The sequence below is a fragment of the Octopus bimaculoides genome, chromosome 2, assembly GCF_046866305.1.
Source record: "Octopus bimaculoides isolate indiv1 chromosome 2, ASM4686630v1, whole genome shotgun sequence".
Taxonomy (NCBI): Eukaryota; Metazoa; Mollusca; class Cephalopoda; order Octopoda; family Octopodidae; genus Octopus; species Octopus bimaculoides.
In genome coordinates this window covers 131065758-131086845 of record NC_142929.1, presented here as the reverse complement: position 1 = coordinate 131086845, position 21088 = coordinate 131065758, and the positions used below count along the sequence as shown (strand labels likewise).

General features: G+C 33.3%; 1 protein-coding gene across 1 annotated transcript in view; it reads left to right on the top strand.

The window, feature by feature from the left end:
- LOC106875941 (ATP-binding cassette sub-family A member 2) overlaps window positions 1-21088 on the top strand; it is a 146709-nt gene that overhangs the window by 107215 nt on the left and 18406 nt on the right. Inside the window, exons 23-39 of the mRNA XM_014924268.3 lie at window positions 1037-1146; window positions 2071-2202; window positions 3606-3686; window positions 5091-5287; window positions 6001-6186; window positions 6949-7239; window positions 7732-8061; window positions 9226-9783; window positions 10583-10781; window positions 13114-13219; window positions 13306-13417; window positions 14627-14687; window positions 14973-15147; window positions 15495-15610; window positions 17581-17728; window positions 18285-18408; window positions 19813-19945. Of these exons, the coding sequence (XP_014779754.1) occupies window positions 1037-1146; window positions 2071-2202; window positions 3606-3686; window positions 5091-5287; window positions 6001-6186; window positions 6949-7239; window positions 7732-8061; window positions 9226-9783; window positions 10583-10781; window positions 13114-13219; window positions 13306-13417; window positions 14627-14687; window positions 14973-15147; window positions 15495-15610; window positions 17581-17728; window positions 18285-18408; window positions 19813-19945 (3059 nt within the window). The remainder of the gene's footprint in view (window positions 1-1036; window positions 1147-2070; window positions 2203-3605; window positions 3687-5090; window positions 5288-6000; window positions 6187-6948; window positions 7240-7731; window positions 8062-9225; window positions 9784-10582; window positions 10782-13113; window positions 13220-13305; window positions 13418-14626; window positions 14688-14972; window positions 15148-15494; window positions 15611-17580; window positions 17729-18284; window positions 18409-19812; window positions 19946-21088) is intronic.

Genomic DNA, 21088 nt, shown 5'->3' with positions numbered 1-21088 from the left:
TGATTACATTTATATTAAAAGGTTTTACTTGCTTTGAGTATAAATTTAAAGACATGATTTGGTTATAGAGAAAATCTTTTTGGATATAAACTTGATTGAAATGTCATTGTTTTCATTATTTTAAGTAAGGTGTTTGAATATATACTGTTTATCTTCAGATTTCTTCATGTACTAGAAAAGGCAGATTTATCATGTATAATATTATGTGTGTGTATGTTTCTCATATTAGTCAATGAATTCTAGATAATTATAAATGAAATTATAACTACATTACCAACCACTTTATGAATTTCTTTTTACTTTTAAGATAATCTGTCAATTCCTTACTGAAATCCCATCTCTGCCTCTCTTTCACACAGACACAAAATTAGCTCAGGAAACTCCCCACTCTTTATGTGGATACACCCATCAATCTTTAATGTTTGAATTCTCAGCCCCTTTGTATTTTTTTACTGTCTTTAATGCCTCTACAATGACTATTGGTTTTGCATTACTCTTACTTGAAGCCTTTTTACTTTTTGCCCTTCAAATATATGCAACCTTTCATCCTAAGGACCACTACCCTTTAAAACTTCATTCCTATGCTAGCCAACAAAGAAACCTCAGTATGATCACTCAACATGCTAGAAAGAGCAATCAACTCTCTCTCAAGTAATGTCCTATTTTGAAAGAACACATTAGACTATGTGGTCCTAGATAACTCTATCCTGAAAACATTTGAGGTGGTTATGGCTGGAACACCTCCAATCTTAGATATGTCATAGATCTGCTTGTATTACACATTACTTTTGTCAGTATGTAATACTCTTCATTTGGCATAAAAGCAGGCAAAAAAAATTATACATATTCACATACTTACCTACATAATATAACTGTTAAGTAACTAAACGACAAACAAAAAGTTAGAATGTTGTTTCATGAGAGATGAACTGAAATATTAATTAATTTTTAACTAGCATAGTAAAGCAAATTTTGGAAAGAACGCAAAAAAGATTTTGTGAAGTCTGATACTATATGATTTGATTTTTATTTCTAGGTTTATAAAACTGGCAAGAAAGTTGCTGTGAAGAATTTAACATTGAATTTATATGAAGGACAGATCACTTCTTTCTTAGGCCACAATGGAGCTGGTAAAACAACCACAATGTGAGTTCTAGCCTACTGCAAAGCCAATTAATTGTAAATTTCAAGTGCACAGTTATACATACACGCACACTCTCTCTTTCACTCTCTCTTTCTCTCTTTCACCCTCTCATGTTCTCTCACACTCTCTCTCTTTCTCTCTCTCTCTTTCTCTCTCTCTCTCTTTCTCTCTCTCTCTCTTTCTCTCTCTCTTTCACCCTCTCATGTTCTCTCACACTCTCTCATTCACTCTCTCTCTTTCACTCTCTTTGTCACTCTCTGTTTCTCACTCTCTCTTTCTCTCTCTTTCTTTCTCTCTCTTTCTCACTCCCTCTCTCTCACTCTCTCTCTTTCTCACTCACTTTCTCTTCTACTCTCTCTCCCTCTCTTCCACTCTCTCTTCCTCTCTCTCTCTTCCCCTCTCTCTTTTTCTCTCTTCCTCTCTCTCTTCCACTATTTCTCTCTCTCTATCTCTCTTCTCTCTCTCTTCCCCTCTCTCTTTTTCTCTCTTCCTCTCTCTCTTCCACTATTTCTCTCTCTCTATCTCTCTTCTCTCTCCTTGTCTCTCTCTTCTTGTCTCTCTCTTCTTCTCTCTCTCTCTTCTTCTCTCTCTCTCTTCTTCTCTCTCTCTCTTCTCTTTCTCTCTCTCTCTCTCTCTCTCTCTCTCTCCTCTCTCTCTTCCACTCTCTCTCTTTCTTCCACTCTATCTTTCCCTGCATTGGTTCAGTTTTGGCAAATGAGTTATCTTGCCAAAAAATAAATTACAATAAACCATGTGATATAATTTTGGGAAGCATTTGCAGAATTCTCAGTTTTGAAAAGTTATTTTACATTTTCATACCATGATACTTTAATGGTACAAATATATATTTTTTTCTTAATGAAAATTGTTCTAAAACAAATTTGTATTTCAAAATATCTTACCTTTGTGTCTTATCTAAATTTTAGGTCCATTCTCACTGGATTTTTTCCTCCAACATCAGGTTATGCTATGGTGTATGGGCATGATATTCGTACTAATATGGATGTTATTCGGAAAGATCTTGGAATGTGTCCACAGCACAATGTGCTCTTTGATAAGTGTGTATTATAAATTTTATTATAATTTCTTACATATTTAATTTGTATTTCACATTATCAGTTCTCCTTATGCAGATTTCAACCAAATAGTTTGCACAGTTATAACATACACAGTTACGCACATGTATTTATATGAATCTGCATACACACACACACACACACACACACACACACACACACACACACACACACACACACTTTAAAGTACACTATGATTGGTACAGACATGGCTGTGTGGTCAAGAAGTTTACTTTAGGGTTAGGGTTCAAGTTCAGTCTCACAGTGTAACACCTTGGGCAAGTATCTGTTACTGTCAATCAATGCTTTGCGAGTGAATTTGGTAGATGGAAACTGTAGGAAGACTGTTGTATATGTATGCAAATGTGTATGAATGTTGACATCTCAGGCCTTGCTTGAGTGAACAATGAATAAAGTGTACATTCTTTGTTGACATTATGACTGCTTTCTCTGCACTTCCCAAGACTTGTGGAATAAAATCCTGTCTCAGATGTGTCCTCACCCCACCTATGCTAACATGGAGAAATGGACATCCAATGAATGAACACACATAGATGGATGCCTACATTTTTTTATGTATTGCTTTCAGCCATTGGATTGTGGTTTTGAGGATTTTAGTTGATTATAATGACCCCCAGTTCTTTATCTGGTATTTTTTTTTATTGTTCTCGTAAGACACAAAATGCAAAGTAAAGTAGACATTGGAATAAATGGAAATAGCTCAATCAAGCATTAATATCATAAGGTATTTTTGTTCAGATGTCCTGGTTTTCATCTGCTAATTTAAACACACACACGCACAGTCTTCTGCGCAGTTCCCATCTATGAAATTTCTCTCCTATTAGTCAACCAAAAGCTATGGTAGAAAACTCTTGCCCAAAGTGCTCTGTAGTGATATTGAACCCAAACCTATGTGGCTTTAAAGTGAACTTCTCAATTGCACCCATGTTTACATTCATATGATGACATAGAAACAATAAGCATAAGCTTACATACACTTAATTACATGCTCTACAGATTTACAATTGTTCTGTTATTTATACAAAAATACAAACATTATTTGTTTTTATACATCAATACTAATGCATAAATATTCATGCATTCTTTATTACCATGTATGTAAACACATAATGGAGTAATTCCATTTTTTATTGGCTTCACAGGGGCCTCTATGTTTCTAGATTTTAAATCATTTTTGTAGGTTATTCTTTAAGAAAATATGAATATTTTTACAAAAGCAACTTCTATAATATTGTGGATGTTTAGAAAATATTTTAATGAAGTAACTTAAGCAACAAATTTGTAAAAAGTAGATAGTAAGGATTAATTGTAGGTTTGCAATTTAAAAAAAAAATTAGTTACAAATTTACCAACTTTAATTTCAGGTTGACTGTAAAAGAGCATCTGTGGTTTTATGGACAACTAAAAGGAATGAAAACTGAAGAGATAGAACGAGAAATGGAAACGTATGTTCATTTGTTTTTGTTTCAATCATACATACATACATCTATATACATAAATGTGTAATGTGTCTGTCTGTGTGTTTGGGGTTATTCTAACTCCTCCCACACTGTCCAACCGATTTTAATGATTTTTGGCACCTAAGTAGATCACATGCCCTGAAATTCAAATTAGGCTAGAATTTTTCGAAAACTTGATAATGCTCAGTGGGTATCAATTTTTGTGAGCTCAATTGGGCATTTGAATGGAAATTCCCATAACGATGTTATTTTTCCTGCAGCTTTTGCATTTTTTGTCCAGTTTTGATGAAAATCAATGAGTGAGCGAGGCTCATGGCAGTGAGTTAATGTCAGTATATAGTGTTTGACAAAAAATTGATAATTGCACCTGAGCAGTGGTTTTATAAAATCAATAAGCTTTTTGCATGCAAATACCCATAGGGATTTTATTTTTGGCCATAACTTCCATATCTTTTTATCTGATTTTAATGAAAAAAAAAGTGAACTCCTTAGCTTGCACCTTCCTTCACCAAAATCAATATTTTTCTCTATATAGAGTGAAGCAGATAATAATGTCTCCCAGTCTTCAAAAGGTGAACTTCTCTGACCATACTGATAAGGGTATCCTAGCACCCTCATTTCTGACACACTACTTAGCTAGAACACTGATGAATCTGCATTCCAAAGATGAAATTCCTCTTCAGGACCAAAAAATATTTCAGCTCTAATCAGTTGCTAACCCACTAAACAGTTCCAGAGCAAACCATCAGAGTGTGACTAACATATCTGAAGTGGTACTGTTGCTAGATACAAATATACACATCCTAAACCACATTAAAAAGAAAATGAAAAAGGCCATTCAGTTGATAAGCAAAGTCCTACCCCACCCAATACACTACATCTATTTGTCCATAAACATTGTGTCTTCTGCTGCTGCTACTACTACTACCACAGCTTCTGCTAAACTATCTGATCCACCTTAACCCAAGTTCAGCAGATGCTCCTACTTTTTGCCATCCTTCCTATGTCCCACTATCACCAACCACATGCAACATACTTTTCTTAGTCCTCTCTCTCTAAACTGTAACCTTCTTTGTCCATGTTTTCTAATGAACATCAGCCTACAAAGTTAGAGCTAAATATTATTCTATCAGTCTGTGAGGGCCTGCAAATGTCATGGGCATCACTCCTACTCTTAACTAAATGAAAAAGTCAGTAGATAAGGAGAGGGAATCACTCAAAGAAGAATCAACTCAAGAGCCTATTCATCAGTGACACCGATATTTAACATAGAAACCTTCATTAAATTTTAATATTTTATGAAGATTGTTTTTATAATTAAACCTGTAACTAAATCAGTGGTTTCATATGATGATGTATTGTTGATATTTTTTCTATATTTACTTCCAGTATGATCCAAGATATTGGTCTTCCTCGAAAAAAGAACTGTTCAGTAGACTGCTTGTCTGGTGGTATGCAACGTAAACTATCTGTTGCCATTGCTTTTGTTGGTGGTTCTCGAACAGTGATCTTAGATGAACCTACAGCAGGAGTGGACCCTTATGCTCGGCGTGCAATCTGGGATCTTTTAGTTAAGTACAAAAACGGTAAGTTAGCTTTTATAACTATTCTTTAAAATAAAATTTTAATTTGGAAAATTAAATAACAACAATGACAGGAATTTATGTTTAAATAATGCAATTAGACTTCATCAAATATGTGTCCACTCTTCCATATTTTGGGGTTGGATGGGTTGTCATGATGCAAATCAGTTCTTATTTAGAGTTATTGCTTTCCTAGATGGTTTGTAGGACCATGACTAGCCTACTCATTCCAATTTTATGCGTGGTTTCTATGATTGGAAGCCCTTCCTAACACCAAGGTGTGGCACTTTACAAGGTGTGATGGGTGTATTTTATCATGACACCAGCACTAATGAGGTTATCTTGTGCTCTGCAAGTTTCTAAGTAATAATAATAATAATAATAATAATGTGTATGTGTGTGTGTCTGTGTGTGTGCAGACATGGTTGTGTGGTTAAGGAGATTGTTTAAGAACTACAGTTTCAGGTTCAGTCCCACTGTGCAGTATATTCAGCAACTTCTACTATAGTCCTGGCCTTGTGAGTGAAATTAGTAGATGAAAACTGTGTGACTGTCCATTTTGTGTGTATATGTATATACTTTTTTTTTTATTGCACTGTTAATCCACAAGTAAAGAATATCCATCAAATGCTGTTCTAAGTGCTCATTCTCACTGTTCAATACTACTCTGTGTATGTTTGTCACTGATTATTTTGTTCATTTTCTATTATTTGCAGGGAGGACAATACTGTTGTCAACACATCACATGGATGAAGCTGATATCTTAGGGGATCGCATTGCAATTATTTCTGATGGTCAGTTAAAATGTTGTGGTTCCTCATTATTTTTGAAGAACACTTTTGGAGAAGGATATCACATTAAAATGGTAAAGAAAGAATCTGAAGAAACATTTGATGTCTCAGGTATTCTTTTGAATTATTTCCATCATCATCATTTTGTATCTGCTTTCCCCACTGGCATAGATTAGATGTGTCATGGTCAAAGTAATTTATTTGGAGTCACTACCTTCTTAGACATGTCTGAAGAACATGTCCTGCTCCAATATTTCATTTCTAGTTTGGATTCGACTGCTGGATGCACTTCCTAACACCAAACACGCTACAGTGTATATTGGGTATTTCTTTATTGTGATACCAGTACTAAGGAGTTTGCCATATCCTTGACACGACTTGAAAATCTGTTTACTTATTTGTTAGGCATTAGAGACATGAAAAGTGTCTATGAACTTTTGATTAAAACTTTGCAGGTTGTTGTACAAATTAAAAAAGTAATCCTAAGACAAAATTTTTTCTTTGTCATTTACACAGATGTTTTAGGTTTAAAATGCCCATTAGACTGGAGTTAATCCCAGTCTCCATAGTGTTTAATCTGCTCAGAGTATATAAGATTCCCCACTGAATAGGACACTTCAAAAGCTTAATACCACTAGCTGTAGCTGGTACTCATTTTTAGCTGAGTCCCTTGCTCAAGAACACAAACCAACAACCTAAACTACTATTGCAATAATTCAGATTATTTATTTGTTCTTGTAACTGATTTTAAAATCTGAAAAAGTTGTTAAAAATCAAACCTTCATTCAATCAGTTAAAGCTTTTGTTACTTTTGTGAAATCTCAATCAATTTCTTTAGCAAAGATTTTAAACAAAAAATTACTTTTCATTTAGAACGTCTTCCTGATTTGAAACCTCGAGAATCTTTCTTGACTGAATGCCAACAAAGCAGTGTAACAAATTTCATAATAAAACATGTGAAATCAGCATATTTGAAATCCGAAAGCAAACGTGAGCTACATTATATTTTACCTTTTGAGGAAATTAAAAAGGGAAATGCAGAGCGCTTGTTCCAAGCTTTGGAATCTTCTCTTGACACCCTTGAAATCAGTAGTTTTGGTGTTATGGACACAACACTTGAAGAAGTTTTTCTTAAAGTCACTGAATCATTTCATTGTCCTGAAGGTAAACATTTTCATTTACATTATTTAAACTTGCTGTTTGATACGTTTAACTGTTTTGTTTGTTCATTTTCTTTTACTGCTTTTTTGGTTTTTTTTTTCTCAAACCTATTTAAATATTTCTTTAAACTGGAACAATATATTCTATGAAATAATGTCTTTTTAATTGTATAAATGTGTAGTTTTGCAGGATTTTACACAAAACTATCCTAACTTGTCTTGTATTTTTAGGCTTTATTGTGTAGAAAATTTTCAGCTGCCAATTTTTATACAATGTTTACTGTTATTTTTGACAGTTTTTTAACATACAAGGAATTCTTTCAATACTTATATCAGAAACTAAGTGTTCAAATTATTTTACTTTGTTCTTTCATTCATATCTGTGTATTAATTATAATTTCCAACATATGTAAAAATTGAGAAATCTGTTAAGCTGTATTAATTATTGATATTTTAAAATTTCTGTATTGTTCATACTGTATGGTGTCTTTTGTAGTGATCTCAGAAAACAAGCCAAGTGATACACTAAATACCAACTCATTTATTGCTGATTATTTGTCGGGTTCTCGGAATCAAGAAAATGAAATTAGTAATAATGAACCTGAGGGTACAGATACCAGTTCTACATCCAGTTTGTTGGATGTTTCAAATACTGATCAGAATCCAACTGAAACTGCTATGCATTATGATGTGGAGATGAACAGTATGGCTGGGCAACCACAACAATCTAAAAAACAAAAATCTGAAAGAAAGAATGTGGCCACTGCTAACAAACATGGCAATTATGTTAAACTGGAAGAAGAAATAGATGAGACAAACCAAAACGGTATGTAAATCACATTTTTTTTTTTTTTTACTGTAGTTTTTTTCCATATAATCTTTTAAAAATTGTGTTATTTGAACATCAACAAGCAAGTGTAAAAGATAATAAATGCTGCAGACATGTAGTTCTTTAGATGGCTGTTAAAAGTATCTTACATAACTAGGAACAAGCATTAAAGTTTTTAGATGAACATAGACACATGAAATGCACCATTTTGAGCGTGGCCGTTGCCGGTGTCACCTGACGGGCCTTCGTAGGATTTTCGAGCGAGATCGTTGCCAGTATCCCTGGACTGGCTCTTGTGCGGGTGACACATGAAATACACGATTTTGAGCATGGCCGTTGCCAGTACCGCCTGACTGACCTTGTAGGATTTTCGAGCGAGATCATTGCCAGTGCCCCTGGACTGGCTCTTGTGCGGGACCGTCGTAAAATTTCGAGCGAGATCGTTGCCAGTGCCCCTGGACTGGCTCTTGTGCGGGTGACACATGAAATACACGATTTTGAGCGTGGCCGTTGTCAGTACCACCTGACTGGCCTTGTAGGATTTTCGAGCGAGATCGTTGCCAGTGCCCCTGGACTGGCTCTTGTGCGGGTGACACATAAAATACACCATTTTGAGCGTGGCCGTTGCCAGTTCCGCCTGACTGGCCTCCGTGTGGGTGACACGTAAAAGCACCCATACACTCTCTGAGTGGTTGGCATTAGGAAGGGCATCCAGCTGTAGAAACTCTGCCAAATCAAATTGGAGCCTGGTGTAGCCATCTGGTTTCACCAGTCCTCAGTCAAATCGTCCAACCCATGCTAGCATGGAAAGCGGATGTTAAACGATGATGATGATGATGATGATAGACGCCAGAAAGCTTAAGGGGACAACAGTTTAAGTTCATTGGACAGTGTATGAGAAGAAAAGGCTTTAAGTACTTGGTGACAAATGAGAAACTAAAAGAAACTTGGTGATCCCTGTTATAAGGTATCAGTTTTGTTGCACATGCATAACCTGATCATTGACACAAAAATTATTTCTAAATTATGTTTTTTCTTCGGTATATAAAATTTTCATGTATATTTAAATAATGGATGCAAAAAAAATGAAAACTAAAAGTGCCAGAAATTCAAAAAGTCATAGTCAGTTAAATTATTGTTTATTTATTTATATTTTTCCAGAATTTCCTGATATGCAAACTGAAGGATGTGGTAGCATTTTATTAACAGGACACTGGCTTAACCTCAATCAGTTCAGAGCCATCATCATTAAACGCTTCTACTATATCAGACGTAATTGGAAGGGACTCTTCTCTCAAATCCTTCTCCCTGCTTTGTTTGTATGTATTGCCATGACTGTTGCTTTGACCGCTCCTGGACTTGATGATCTTCCACCACTTGAACTCAGCCCCTCTCAATATTTCAACTTGACCCAACCAGAAGGAAATTACATACCTTATGCAAATCAGAAAACAAAACAATTCAGTAAATCTAGTGATGCGGGTCCTGATGAAATCATACGCACATTTTACTACCCTTCAGGTGTTGGAGCAACATGTGTTTTGAAATCCCCATTTAATATATCTTTCAGTGGCAGTGATCTTCACAAAAACTACAAACTACTCTTAAAATATTTTGAAGATAGTTGTGAGAAGGTATTTGTGCATGGTCTTCCTTTAGATAACTTTGTCCCTCCATTACCTCTCTCTAAAAACAAGGATAATCAAATGAAATCTAACAGTAAGTATTATATTTGTTTGCTTTGTTTGTTACTACTGAGGTCAACTTTGCCTTTCATCCTCCTGTTGGTCGATAAAATAAAGTACCAGTCAAGTACTGTAATCAACTAGCCTCCTCTCTTCAAAACATTAATGGCCTTGTGCCTAAATTAGAAACAACTGTTATTGTTCTTATTCCATTTGTATATTCAGTTTCATTAAAAATATTTAATATTTCTGCTATAAAGCTAAACATATTCGCTTATGAAGTAAAATTCTTGCTCTTCACTTTTCAAATTAGATGCTTGTGTTAGAAAAAGTACTAATTCTATCTTCTTACTCTCTTCCCAAATGTCAGTAAATCCGTTACAACACACTATTCTTAAACAGTGTGCTTAGTACCAATATCATGAATTTGCTGATCTGATCATATACCTTTTTGTAATGAACATTTTCCATCCCCTTTTTCCCCACAGCTATATGATGGGTACTTTGAACTCCAATTAACTATAGGATTAATTATGTTACTTAGAATAAACTGTTTACTACATTAAACAGTTTAGATGATAAAACCTTGACCTTCATTAAGCTCTTCAAAATTCTTTGAGTGTATCAATTTTCTTCATTGGAAAGTTTTGTCACTCATTCTTTCTTGGAAACAGGAAATATGTAGATAATCTTTAACAGAGACCAACTTGTATGCATTTAACTTATGTTTATGGTATTAATAATTATAAATGTTATGTGTTTGTAAACAAAAGAATTTAAATTACTCTGGATAAGATATATTTTAATTTGAAATGATTTCTTTTTGCTTGCAGCATCGTGGCCAACTCAGAAAGAACACTATTATCCCTTGTGTAAATGTGCTGCAGATGGTTCTGGCTTTATTTGCTCTGATAATGGACATAAAAAACCCAAGAGTAAAACATTAGTAACAAGTGATATAATTCAGGATATAAGCAGAACAAATCCTGAGAAATTTTTCTTGTATACAACTGATGAATACAGATTGCATCGGTAAGTTTGTAATAATTTGTATTGCTCTGTTGGATATTAGGTGCTATGTACCTTTTAAAAACTTCTGCTTTATGAAGTTTTAGGTATTATCAGTAAGTATCTAAACAGCAACTAAATTTGTTGTCCCTTGTTTTAATATATAATAACACCAACAAAATAATCTAGCAATTTGACAATATTTTAAGTAATAAAAGTACAAAAGAAAGAAAGATATCTGTTCCCATAGCATGTTGATGGATTGCCTGGGCTCTCAACTCTGAATGGCATCATCAATGCACTGATGTGACATACTATGCATCAACCTTCATCTTTTATATTTGTGTGCTCAGGTTCCCACCAGCTCTTTGCTCATTCGTTCCTTAACATTGTTCATCCATCTTTCATCTGTCTGTTTATGGCTCCTTGAAGAAGTCTTTGCATAACTACTGGATCTTGTTATATAGCCATACTATACTCTGCTTTCTTATCTTTGCTGTTTTGAGGGGGGTTTCAAAGGATCCTGTGTAATGTCGGATGGTTTTGAAAACTTATTCATTGTGATGTGGACCAAGTACAAGATGCCTAAGATAAGACTTGATCACCAGATGCTATTGTAGCATGTTGATTGTGCCACCAATATAATTGTCTTTCTACTCAGCATAGTTTATAGTTCAGAATTAGTCATGAGAACTGCTGAATGCTAATTACTTAAATTATTGCCAAATTAATTGAAGAACTACAGAAGTTTGAAACTGAACAGTGGGTCTGAAGTGTTGAAGTGCCAAGATTAAGGCATTATTTAGTAAAAAACAAATGTCCAATAGCATTTGGAAAGTGACCTGTAGGAAAACAGTTCAATTCTGTGTAATGAATACAAATAATGAAAATATTTAAAATGTGCTACAGGATCTCTGATAAGGAAACAGAAATTTAGGTACCCCAGAATAGTTAACAATAGTGGACCCTGAATTGAATAGAAATGTGCAGCCAGATGAATACCCACCATTGGGTATCTACTATACTCTGAACATCTTGCTTCCCTGAGCATGGACACATTAAAACTCCAACATCTGGCAACTGATTATCTATCACTCACAAGATTATCCATCATTTTTCCAACAACAACCTTGGGCACTTTTTTGACTTCCATATGTCTAACACTTATGGACAAACTTACAAAATCAAAAAGAACACAGCACCCATGACTTTCAAAAACATTTTTTCACAATCAGAATTGCTGAAGCATGGAATAAACTACTCACATCAGTTGTTAGCTATCAGGACACTACTTCCTTCAAAACTTCCATGCTTCCTACAGTTCACCAACAGTAAATCTGATGACCCTCACCCCCGTTTTTTTGTTTTGTTTTTTAAGATTTATTCATTGTTCTTCCTGTGTATATTTTATGTACTGTTCATACAGTTTTAGTTACTTTTTCTGATGAGTTGTAGTGCACCTGAGCACTATGTACAATAAGCTCATTATTATATTATTATAGTATGGGTTGCTTAGAAAATTTATTGGAAGTAATAAATATGTACCATTCTTGAAAGAGAACTAGTCTTAGTGTAGTGGATAGAGTTTAAAATGGGTTAAAGGAAGTTACTAATTTTGTTGGTAACGAAAGGTTTTGTTTGCTAAACAAGAGGCAAATTATATAGGGCATGCAGAAGATGTCTGGTCAAATAGATGTAATTCAATATTGGTCATTGTAGCTCATGACACTTTTACATAATCAAAGTTGACTAGAATACCTAAAAAGATGGAGTTGGTCATACAATGAATATTAAATTTCATAGAATAATTTGTCTAAGTCTTTAAAATCATCAGTTAATGGATTTTAAAATTGTTTAAAATTTTCCAGTATATGCAACCAAGGCAGTATTAAATTAAAATAGCCATCTATGTATCATACTTAATGCATATACACCACTGATAGTCCAGTTACTACAGTGTTTGTCCTGTGATAGCATCTCTTATGAACGTGTTTTGTTAAAAACAATATCAGGGGAGGGGGTGAATTCTTGTTTCCTTCCTCCAATATTTGTGTTTTTAACACATGTTCATAAAAAGATGTTCTCTCAAGACAAATACCACAGTAGCTAGCTTATCAATGGTGTATATACTCAATACATAGATGGTTAGTTTAAAATTTTATATTGAGACAAATTTGAAAATATGTATTAACAAGGAAAATTAATTATATAATGATGAATATAGAAACATAGTTTGGGGAAATGAAATATGTATTTATCTTAGATTGCTGTGAGTAATTAAAAAAAAAATCTTACTAAGTATCCCAACACATTTATCTGATGTCCTGCTATATATTACATTCTTAATCCCTTTTAGCTATGGTGGTATGTCATTTGGACTGGTCCGTTCAATGGTACCAAAAGACTTTGGAAATTCTGCACCTGCACTATTTAGACGCCTTGCAGTAAGAAATGTAGCAAAGGTATTTCAATATTTAATCCTGTTTCATTATTGAAATTCAAATGAAAAGGGTATCATATTTTAATCTTTTGTAATTATTTGTTCCAGGTGCTCTTTAATCCCAAAGGTTTCCATTCAACACCTGTGTACTTAAATACACTTAATAATGCTATTTTGAGAGCCAATTTACCCAAAGAGAAGGGTAATCCAGCTGCATATGGTAAGTTATTAAAATATTTTTAGCAATTGTCTAATGTAAATTTTTTTTTAATAAATATAAAAGTGACAGTATTTTATTGTATACTCCTTATGGAAAAATTAAATTAAATTCCTGCAACCATATCCACAACAAAAGAATTAAGTGCATAAACAATTTTTTCAAAGTATCAAATTAATTTGAAATAACTTTTGATGTTTACTCACTCTCTTCATTTCAATTTTTTTTAGATTTAAAAGTTGATTTCTGTCTTTGACATTTGTAAAATATTCTTCCAAAAGACATGAAACAAGAGAGATAACATGTCAATAAAGATGTTAGAGAAATGAAATAGTTGCAACCAGTTATTGAAATTTGGTTGTGTATGCACCTGTATGCGTACCTCTTTGCTATATCATGCTAATATTTGAATAGATATCAATTGTTAAGTGCAGGCATGGTTGTGTCATTAAGAAGTTAGTCTTGTAACCATGAGGGTTCAGTCCTACTGTGTAGCACCTTGGGCAAGTGTCTTCAACTGCCTTAGGTCAACCAATATTTTATGAACTAATTTGGAAGATGGAAAGTGTATTAAGCTTATTGTGTGTGTATATACGCATGCTAGTATGCTATAATTGAGGCTCTCAGAGCTTAATGTATATACACATTATGCACACAACTGAGCCCCCTATTTCCCACACAGAGAACTGGATCCCTTTCCCAAACCACTTCCTATTAACATTCATATGTCATTCTTACAGTGAAAGTTCAGAATATATTAGTATAATGTAACAAATACTCCTAAAAACCAAGCTGAGTAATATTTTCATAATTTACTTTCTACATTCAAGACTCAACTATCATTATACTGGAAAAAAAAACTATCAGTGATTTGCAGCCTGTTTTTATTCTTCTTTATTACTAATGACTCATTAAAACATTCATTATCTCTCTTTACACTTAAAAAAAAAGCTATTTAAGGGTTTATATTTTGATTATTCAGATTTCAATTTATTTTATAGTTACTTCATTTATCAAACTTAGTTTTAACGTTTTAAAAATGCCTTAAAAATAGTTTGGTATTTCATCACTTTTTTTCATCTTTTTTTTTTTTCATTAAAATATTCATATTTCTTCAGTAAACTTTGGTTTGTTAATGGAACTAAATTTGAAAAATTATAGAAGCAATAAGAAAGTTGTATAAGATAAATATGATAATCTTTCTTTTGGTAGGAATCACTGTGACCAACCATCCCATGAATCATACTAACAACAAGTTATCTATGGATTACATGTAAGCATTTTTGTTTGTATTTGGACTGTGTGATTAGCTATTTTTTTCCCCCATTGTGTCAGTGATGAACTTAGGCTTTATTATTCAAGTCAAGCATTTTCTCTCTTTATTTCTCTATCAATAAATCAAGTCAGCTTTAATGATGTTAAATTACATAACCAGTTGTAATTTATTACTCATTTCTCTAATATAAAATTGTGTTTCTCTCAATAATGTTCTAATAATTTATCACAGATCATAATTATTGTTTTGAAATTCTAATTTTATGCATTTCTTTTGGAACAGCCTACAAGGATCTGATGTGCTGATTGCAATTTTCATCATTGTTGCTATGTCATTCGTCCCAGCAAGTTTTGTATTATTCTTGGTCTATGAACGTTCTATCAAAGCAAAGCACTTGCAGTTTGTCAGTGGCATGGATCCTTTTATCTACTGGCTAGCAAATTATGTATGGGATATGGTATGTTAATTTACATCCATTTTTCATTTTAAAGTAGTAATTATGTGAAAAGAAACTATAAAAAAATTTAAAAACCTTCCATCAAAATTTCATGTTATGTTCAAAACATTAGGTTAATTATCAGCAAAGTTATGTCACTAAATTCTTTGCTATTTTGAAAATTAATTGAAACAAAAGCAGAAATAAAACAAAAAGAGTTAAAAATATGGATTAATCTTGTAAATTTATATTGTATTGCTTTAACCAAAGTGATAATAATTCTGTTAGAGTATTACGGCATTTTATGTACCAATATAAATGTCTGAAAATAAAATGTTTAAAAAAAACTAAAACATATTTATTTTCAGTGTAATTACGTGATCCCTGCATTTTGCTGCATTGGAATCCTTCTAATTTTTGATATTCCATCGTACGTGTCGCCAACGAATCTGCCAGCAGTTGTTTCCCTTTTCTTACTGTATGGGTAGGTATTGGCTTATTTAATTTTCCTATCGTTAAATTTTTAATTTCATCACAGGGGTAGAGGCAAGCATATATAGTCAATTAGATTGATACTAATACAAGCAGGTACAAATTTCTTTTTAACCAGTCTGAAGGTATGAAAGACATACTCAGCATACACATCTGTTGGATGCTGTGTGTGCCATGAAATGACACAACCAACAGATATCTTTATACAAGGCAGATACTTATAACAAGTTTTTCAACTTAGAGAAAATCTACACAGATATGTCACATTTCATTAATTTCTAGAATTGAATTATTAGAGTTAGAGATTAATTAGAATTAGCAAATGAGAAAGTTATGAAGTTAATCATTTTGTTTTCTCTGAAGCTATTCAAAGAATACGCTATAACACAGCTAGTTGAGTAGTATTTTGGAGTATCATAGATATGTTGAATATTGTAATCAAGTGACATTTGACAGGATTTGGACTATGTTAATTATTTATTTGGTGACAATAATCACTCCAGGAGAAAGGGAAATTAGTTATATTTTGTTTTAAATGTTTATCCAATACCAAAAAATAGACACTATAGTGAGGGTCATCATAGTAGCATTATAGCCTCCAGGCAAATCGGTGTACTGGGCCCTATAGTATTTGACAGCAAGCCGTATCATACATAGATTAGTATTGGGTCCCCTATATCCATGAGGCCCTGGGAAAGTTGTCCAGTGTGCTCATGTCTTAAGACAGTGCTAGACATTGTATGTTGGTCTATATTAATAAAATCAGTTTGGTAACACTAACATGTCAGTCTCCTATAGTCACTATACTCTCCTCTCCCTTCAACTAGCCCTACAAAGATTTTAGCATTCCAATAAATGATAAATAAATTAATAATATGACGCTGATTGTCTTGTATCTGTGCGTGTGTAATTGTATGAGACTGTTTGTGTGTGTATGCATAACAATGAGACTATGGTGTGTGTGTGTGTGTGTGCGCGCATGACTGTGTGCACGTAACTATGAGACTGTATGTGTGTGCACACCTCTATGAGACAGTTTGTGTGTGTGCACGTAACTGTATGAGACTGTGTGCATGCGCATGCGACTGTGAGACTGCATGTTTGTGTGTGCATGTAACTGTATGAGACTGCATGTACACTTACCTGTATAAGACTCTGTGTGTACACGCATGTGTGAGTACCTGTATGAGACTGTGTTTATATGTGTACAGGCATAACTGTATGAGACTCTGTGTGTATTTGTGTGTGTGTGAACCAATAACTGAATGTGTAGGTTGGTGTCTGTGTGTTTAACATAGACTGCATGTGGAATGTCTGCTGATATCTGTGTGTGTGTGTGTGAGTTATCTGTGTAGCAATATAAGACTATAAGTGTCTACTGATATCTGTGTGTGCATGCGTGTTTATATATGTATGCATGTGTGTACATATCAATATGTGACTTAGTTTGAGTGTGTTCTGTTTGTAACAATAGGAGATTATGCAATTGTCAGCTGGTATTTGTTGGCACGTGGCTTAAATGTTAGGGCATTCAGCTCACGATCGTGAGTTTGAAAACCAGTAGTGAGTTGTACCTGTAATTCACAAGGGCAAGCCTTGTAATAATAATAATAATTTTCAGCTTCAGAGATTCTTTATTCAAATTAAAGCCTTTCTCTAAATGTCATTTAGAACATAGTAACATATGTTATAGTTTCAATAAACATATCTTTGTTCAAGAGTGCTAAACTATTTTGTTTTATTATCACCTTCATTTTATGCTCCTTTTTCCATGCTGGTATGAGTTTGGTGGGTTTTATGAGGTAGTGTTTTATAGCCTGGGCTCTTCATGTCATCAACCATTTTTGCTACTTCTTATAACATGCAGGAACATGGCATATCGATTCTAAAGCTAAGATACACACATAAACATGTAATGAAGTTTATATAGTTAAATTTTGCTTTGAATTATTTCTTTTGCAGCTGGTCAATTACTCCAGTCATGTACCCAGCATCCTTTTGGTTTCGGGAACCAAGTACAGCTTATATCTGCCTCATTGTCATCAACTTATTTGTAGGCATTACCTGTATTGTTTGCAGTTTTCTTCTAGAAATATTCTCTTATGACAAGGTTTGCAATTTTATCATTTTTTAAAGAATTTTTTTGATCTGTAACATTGTGGTTCATCTTTATATATAAGTTCTCACTTATGTATGCATGTAATATATATATATATATATATATATATATAGCTATATTTTTCTTACGAAACACATACACTGCATAGAAGTGCTTGAGTCAAATCTGAAACATTAGACAGGTATAATAAATGAAATGGAAAAGGTTCAAGTGAGGCAAACTACAATGAACATGTGTATGGATTTAATTAAGATAAAAATTGCCCAAAATAAAACATTAATATATTAAAAATATAGTAATATATGAATATTAAAAATATATATAGACATATAAATATATGAATGTATAAACAGTAATAATATAATGAAGTGTAGGAATATAGATAAAAACGTTTTTAAAAAAAGAATTGAAAATATAGTGATGAGATAATAATAGGCATCAGAATAAGGTTTTGGGTTACATATTAAAAGAAAATATTCCAACAGTTCATATAAAGTTATTTCAATATTATTACCTTTTATGTGGCATTATTTTCATTTTTTTCCAGGACCTGAAACGTATACACTTACTTCTAAAGAATATATTCCTACTCTTTCCTAATTATTGCCTTGGCAGAGGATTGATGGATATTGCATTCAATCAGTACAAAAACATGTTTTACTTCAAAACAGGTAAATTTTTAATTCTTTATAAAAAACAAAAACCTGATTAAAAATCATATTTTAACATTTTTGATAGGCACAATGAGGACGAAATGGTGGTACTGAACCACACATTATGTTGTGTTCAGATTCAAGTTATGTTTTACACTCAAATCTTGTTAATTGACTTTGCCTCTTTTACTCCAAGGTGAAATATGAACCATTGATGTTCTAAATTCAAGCTAAACAACTATGCCCTCTCCTCAAAAACATGTGACCTTTTTACCATCATCATCATCATCACTAAGAGAAATAATTATGATAGAGGTACAAGACAGCAAATATGTAGGGAAAAATTGAATTTCCTTCTGTGTATGCCTTATACTTTGTTTATCACAGAAGGCTGTGCAGCTAAGTCCACACAAACAAGATTTGAAATTAGTATACAGTAACAAAATTGTATATAAGTTTTTAGTTCAATATCCTACTATTTCTGCTACTCTACCACCTTAATAATAATCCTTTCTACTATTGGTACAAGGCCTAGATTTTTGTGGGGAGGGGTACAATTAATCACATTGATTGGTACTTAATTTATCAACTCCAAAAGGATGAAAGGCAAAGTCAACCTCGGCGGAATTTGAACTCAGAACATAGTGACAGATGAAATAGCACTAAGCATTTCACTCGGCATGCTAACAATTCTGCCAGCTCATCACCTTAATAATAATGATGATGAATTCAAATCTTGGCACAGGGCCAGCAGTTTTTGAGGGAGTAGTAAGTTAACATCAACCCAAATACTTGACTGGTACTTATTCCGTTGACCCCCAATGGGATGAAAAGCAAAGTCAACTTCGGCAGAATTTAATCTCTGAATGTAGAGACAGATGAAATGCTACTAAGCATTTTGTCTAGCATGCTAATGGTTCTGCCAGCTTGCTATGTTAATAATATGAAGAAGAATGTAAATAATTGATGGGAATATTTGTAAGAAACTTGGTTTTGCATGCACAGAAAAATTATAACCTTTTCATGGGAATAGAAATGCAATCACTTGAAAAATGGAGGTTGTTGTGGAGTTTTCCTATATGGACCATAAGAAGATTATAAAACACAACAGAAAGAATGTAGCTCAGTAACCTTGGATAAATGTCTCGGGTCAATCCAAGATACTTACCCAGGACACTTGCAATTTCATTGCACCTTGTGATTGTGAAGTAAGCTTTTTAAGCATCTTGAAAAGCAGTGATTAATTTATTGGAAACTTGAGACTATTAATACATTTGTTCACAAAATGCAGTTTATACAAAAACTGTATGAGAAGATATAAATTAAATTAGAGAATGTTGTATATCAAATTTATTCAATCCATGCTAGCATAGCTATGACAATAATAATGGTAACTATGATGTGCATATTGTGTATTTTCAGGACAATATCATTATATGAGGTCACCATTTGAATGGGACTTAACAACAAAAAATCTAACAGCTATGGCAGGAACAGGCTTGTTCTTCTTCATTATAACTCTTTTATGCGAGTATCGGTTTTTCATAAAATCAAGGTAATTTATATCTAATTTAACTATTCGACTATATTTTATTATAAGTCAGTCATTGTTCACTGTAACCTTTTAAATTTTATTCCTGAGATATTACATTTTCATCTCAAGTAACTTATTTTATTTGATATATTTTTGGTAAAAATGGTTTGAGCTTAGCTTTTATAAAACCATGTTTGGAAGAAAGTCATAACATTTTGGTCAATGAGTCAAAGCACACCACTCATTTTAACACCATAATCCATAATGTTGGATGTCTTAGTCATTAGGTTGCTTACATTTGAACCAAACCTCTGGCTAGAAAGTAGTAGTGCTTCTTTCAGCTGCATCTTCCCTTGTAGGGTATTGCTGCTGGAGTACAAATGTACAAATGGAAAACGTTTTCCATTGGATGTCCAACACCTGTTGCAATAAGAGCCAAACTCATTAATGGTATCTGGGGAGCTTGCATTATCACCTTGCACATAACACATTTATAGGACTGCTGCCTCAGCAAGCACAAGATTTCAAGATGACAGCCCATGCTCATTGACTTCCTGGCTGTAATATTTAACCATTTTGTTATCATTAAGTTGGTGTTTAGAACACAAATTAGCACAAAATTTTAATGGAAGGTTTTTAGATCATTTTAAAACAGGAAATTAGTGTCGTAGATTCAGGGTATTCATAAAGTTACTTTTAAAACTATTATATTATTTTACTATTATTCTGTTGTGGCCTACTTAAGTTGTAAATTTATTTCATCCAGTTTAACAAGATCACTTGTCCTTGGGTACCTTCAGCAGAGTTCATTCTGTTGCATGTATTTGAGATTGGTCTCCAGGGATATCTTCATCCCTTCTTCTCACCAATCTCAGAAGCTTCAAAATGTGTTAAATGTATCATCCTTCCTCCAGACTAACTGCTCAAAAAAATCTCTCAGTATCCACAAAATACTTGAGATCACTGCAGTAATGACAATACTTTTGTGGAGATCTTTATTAGGTTCTGGTAATTTCAATCCTTCCATTTTTAAGATGGCACAATGCTATTTAAGAGAGATTAGGCTGCTATTTCTAGAATGTCAGGCAACTTTGTTGAGCCAATGTTGTGGATCATGTATTTTTGTTTTAAATTATCCCACTATATGTATTTTGTCATTTGTTA